Source organism: Chaetura pelagica, unplaced genomic scaffold (genome assembly GCF_000747805.2).
Source record: "Chaetura pelagica isolate M959 unplaced genomic scaffold, ChaPel_1.0 scaffold1277, whole genome shotgun sequence".
NCBI lineage: Eukaryota > Metazoa > Chordata > Aves > Apodiformes > Apodidae > Chaetura > Chaetura pelagica.
Window position 1 is genome coordinate 78,221 of NW_009953841.1, and position 3,677 is coordinate 81,897.

The window sequence follows — 3,677 nt, forward strand, 5'->3', positions numbered from 1 at the left end:
AGAGGAAGGAAAGGATCCAGAGGCTACTGATAGTTTCCTCCATTAACTCAAGCCTGTCATTGCCTCCCTGTCTATTCGGGATCATTAACAGCCCTTTCACCAGCCAAGCATAGGGTTGGAATGAGTTACAGACACCAGCCAGGCAAGCAGCCTTCAGTTTGTCTCTGGCTGTGCTGGCTGGGAGCGCAGGCCCGTCCTGCTGCAGACGGACGGACAGACGGACGGTGCTGCTGCTCCTGCGTCTTCCCCTCCGTGCCCGTCCTTTCCCAGAGCAGGTTCCTGTGAGCCTCATTCACAGAGGAGTTCCTGTTCCCTGTAGGATCTCATCAGGCTTTTCTAATCCTGCTCCTTTTCTCTGATGCACTGGTGGGTATTTTATCACACTGGTTTTTTTTCCAGTTCAGTCACATTGGCATAAAAAACAACGGCAAATACCAAGAGCAGTGCAGTGTGTCAGCATCTCCACCCTCCCCACCCTGCTGGGACTGGGGGATATGAGCAAAATAATTGGTTTTTTTTATTGCATCCTCTGTAGTCCGTAAGGCTCTGATGATATTTCATTCATATTGAGCACTCAGGAACTAGCAGCAAATGCCTTTAAGTCCCTAGGAAGCCGCCTGGCTATTTAAAACCAAACCAGAAAAAACAACCCAACTTAATTTGGCTTTCGTTGCTCCTGCTGCTGAGTTATTTCCCAGCCCCAGGGCCATGAGTTCTCTGTTGGAAACCCAGCTCTGCCTTGTGGGCTCAGCTCACCAGGCCCTTCACATGTGTGACACGGGCTGGGCCACCCCTGCTGTGTGAGGGGTCCCTGGGCACCTGAGGGCCATGGGATGGGGACACTGGTGTGACACTGACCCCCACTGATGCTCAGGACAGCAGGACAGGGCTGGCATGGCATGGTGGCCCAGGACTCCATTCCTCCACTCAAAGGTCCTCCTGCTTGTCCCATTAGTGCCATCATTAAACAACAGTTAGTCCCCTAGGGAGAGCCCAGGCCAGGCCCTGTAGAGGGGCTTGTAGCCCCAGACCACGGTGTCCCTGTGTCCCCACCAGCCCTGGGGAGCACTGGGGGATTCCTCCTCCCCTCCAGTTTGTGTACTGGGGCTAATTGGTGCAGGGTGCCCAGCAGCCCAGCTTCACACCTTGTTAGCATGGCAATCAGCTCTCTTTACCCTCCTGATTGCTCTTGTGCATATTTGACTCCAATCCATCTTTCCAGCCAGTTATAAATGCAGCTCTGGGGAGGATCTGAGCTGGGGTAGGAGCAGCAGAGCCATGCTGGGGACTGTCCTGCTGCTGCTGGCCCTGGCTGAGCCGGCATTCCCAAACCCAGCCAGCGCCTGGAGGGCTGAGGCTCTGAAGAGGCTCCTGGAAGTCTTTGGCATGGAAGACCCTCCTCCACCCCCTGCTCACTTCAAACAGCCGCCCCAGTACATGGTGGATCTGTTCAACACCGTTGCCAACGCGGACGGTGTCACCAAGAACCCCGATATCCTGGAGGGCAACACGGTCCGCAGCTTCTTGGATAAAAGTAAGGGCAGGGGAGGGGCCGAGCGCGGCCGCGGGAGGGGCCGGCCCGGTTTGGCTCCGCTTCTCAACCCGTCCTTTCCTCCAGCTCACGGCGAGAAGATGCGGTTCCTCTTTGTCCTCTCCAGCGTGGCCAAGAATGAGAAGATCCTGACAGCAGAGCTGCACCTCTTCCGCCTCTGGCCGAGGGTCACTGACGGGCCCAAAAGGCACCACTTCTGCCAGGTGAGGAGGGGGACAGGGATGGGGACAGGATGGGGATGGGACAGGGATGGGGATGGGGACAGGATGGGGATGGGGACAGGATGGGGATGGGGATGTGCCTAGCTGTGCCTGGTACACTGTGGTCCCTCACCTGCAGCAACAGCACAGCCCAACTCTGAGACATTCAATAACCATGATTTAACCATGGCAAGTCCTTATACATCATTCTGCTTTGTGCCTGCACCGGCCAAGGCACCCACAGATTGTGACAAATGGAAGCTGATGACTCCCCCATCACCCACCTTTCTTCTCCCTGGTACCTCTGCCCAGGGTCGTTCCCTTGGGCAGGATGTGCTGGTGGTGATCACCTTCTGCTGCTGTCCCCAGGTCAGTGTCTACCAGGTGCTGGAGAGGAGTGACCAGGATGCCCCAGGAGGAAAGAAGCTGCTGGCAGCCAGGCTGGTCTCCCTGCAGGGCTCGGGCTGGGAGGTCTTTGCCATCACAGAAGCTGTGAGTTGCTTTTCCCCTGGTTCTGCTGGCACAGGGGGAATCCCATGGGGTTTGCAGGAGCTTTTTAAAACCCATGTCACCCACAGTGGCTTTTTGGGCCCCAATGCATTCCCTGTCTGTAGTCACTGCAGCAATGTGGGGGTTACAGGCCCTGGGAGGGGAGGTAAGAGCCCTGCTAGGAGCCCCAGGGGCTGCTCCATCCTGCCCCGGACCCATCCTACTGCCCCACAGGTGATGCTGGCGCTGGCTCCTGCCACCCTCTCCCCTGTGCCAGCCCCCGAGTGGCACAGCCCCTTCCCGTGGCTGGGAGACAGAGTGTGGCCCTGGAGGGTCCCAGTTCCTGCTGCCCCAGGTCTGCAGGCCCAGCACCTGCCATGGGGACACCAGCTCCGTGCCTGTCCTGGCCCTGGTGACGCTGCTTTGGTTCCCCAGGTTCGCGACTGGACCGAAGATGAAAGCAGCAACCAGGGTTTGCTGGTGACTGTCCAGGGCCTGGGTGGGAGCCCGCTCGACCCACCACCACTGCAGTTTGCATCCAGCCAGGACCACCACGAGAGCAAGAAGCCCATGTTGGTCTTGTTCACAGATGATGGGCGCCGGGGAGCATCCCTACCCGTGGCTGGCTTTCCAGGTGGGTCCCACACGCCCTGGCACGGCTCCGTCGGTGCCACTGTCCCCTCCTCACCCATGGGGCCCCGGGGTGCTCCCTGCACACAGGCTCCTTCAAATCCAACCCTCTTTCTCCAGCTGGAGGGAGAGGCAGTCTCCTTTCGGGTTTAGTCTGTGCAGGGCTGCAGGCTCACAGATGTCAGTCTGGGCTTTGCTCACCCCGGTGAGGGCAGCCCTGGGACTGTGAGGTTGTCACCTCCTGGTGGCTGTAACGGTGACAGGCGGTGACTGAAGATCCTCCCGCAGCTGATGGCTGCAGACAAAACCTACTGGAAGGGGTGACCGGGAAGGCTGCGCCATGTTCTCCCTCTTCCCAGGCCCATGTGATGGTTAATGGCACTGGGTGCTCCTTTCCAGCAGATTCACCACCTCAGGCTGCTCTCCCCGCGGAGCTGCCGGCGCCCAGGCAGGCCCGGCTGCGCAGCACACGCTCCCTGGAGCGTCTCCAGCCCTGCCAGAGGCATCCCTTGTCCGTGGATTTCGAGGAGATCGGCTGGTCCGGCTGGATCATCTCCCCGCGCGGATACAACGCCTACCACTGCAAGGGCTCCTGCCCCTTCCCGCTGGGCGAGAACATGCGGCCCACAAACCACGCCACGGTGCAGTCCATCATCAACGCCCTCAAGCTGAGCGAGGGCGTCAGCAGCCCCTGCTGTGTGCCCGACAAGCTCTACTCCATCAACCTCCTCTACTTCGACGACGATGAGAATGTGGTGCTCAAGCAGTACGATGAGATGGTGGCCGGGAGTTGCGGCTGCCGCTGA

At 59.2% G+C, this 3,677-nt stretch overlaps 1 protein-coding gene across 1 annotated transcript; it reads left to right on the forward strand.

Moving 5' to 3' along the window:
• The first annotated feature begins 1,278 nt into the window (after window positions 1–1,278).
• On the forward strand, window positions 1,279–3,677 carry LOC104391966 (bone morphogenetic protein 2-like). Its single transcript, XM_010001319.1, has 5 exons — window positions 1,279–1,534; window positions 1,619–1,755; window positions 2,122–2,244; window positions 2,677–2,875; window positions 3,271–3,677. Exons 1-5 carry the CDS (start codon window positions 1,279–1,281, stop codon window positions 3,675–3,677), a joined length of 1,122 nt encoding a protein of 373 aa, XP_009999621.1.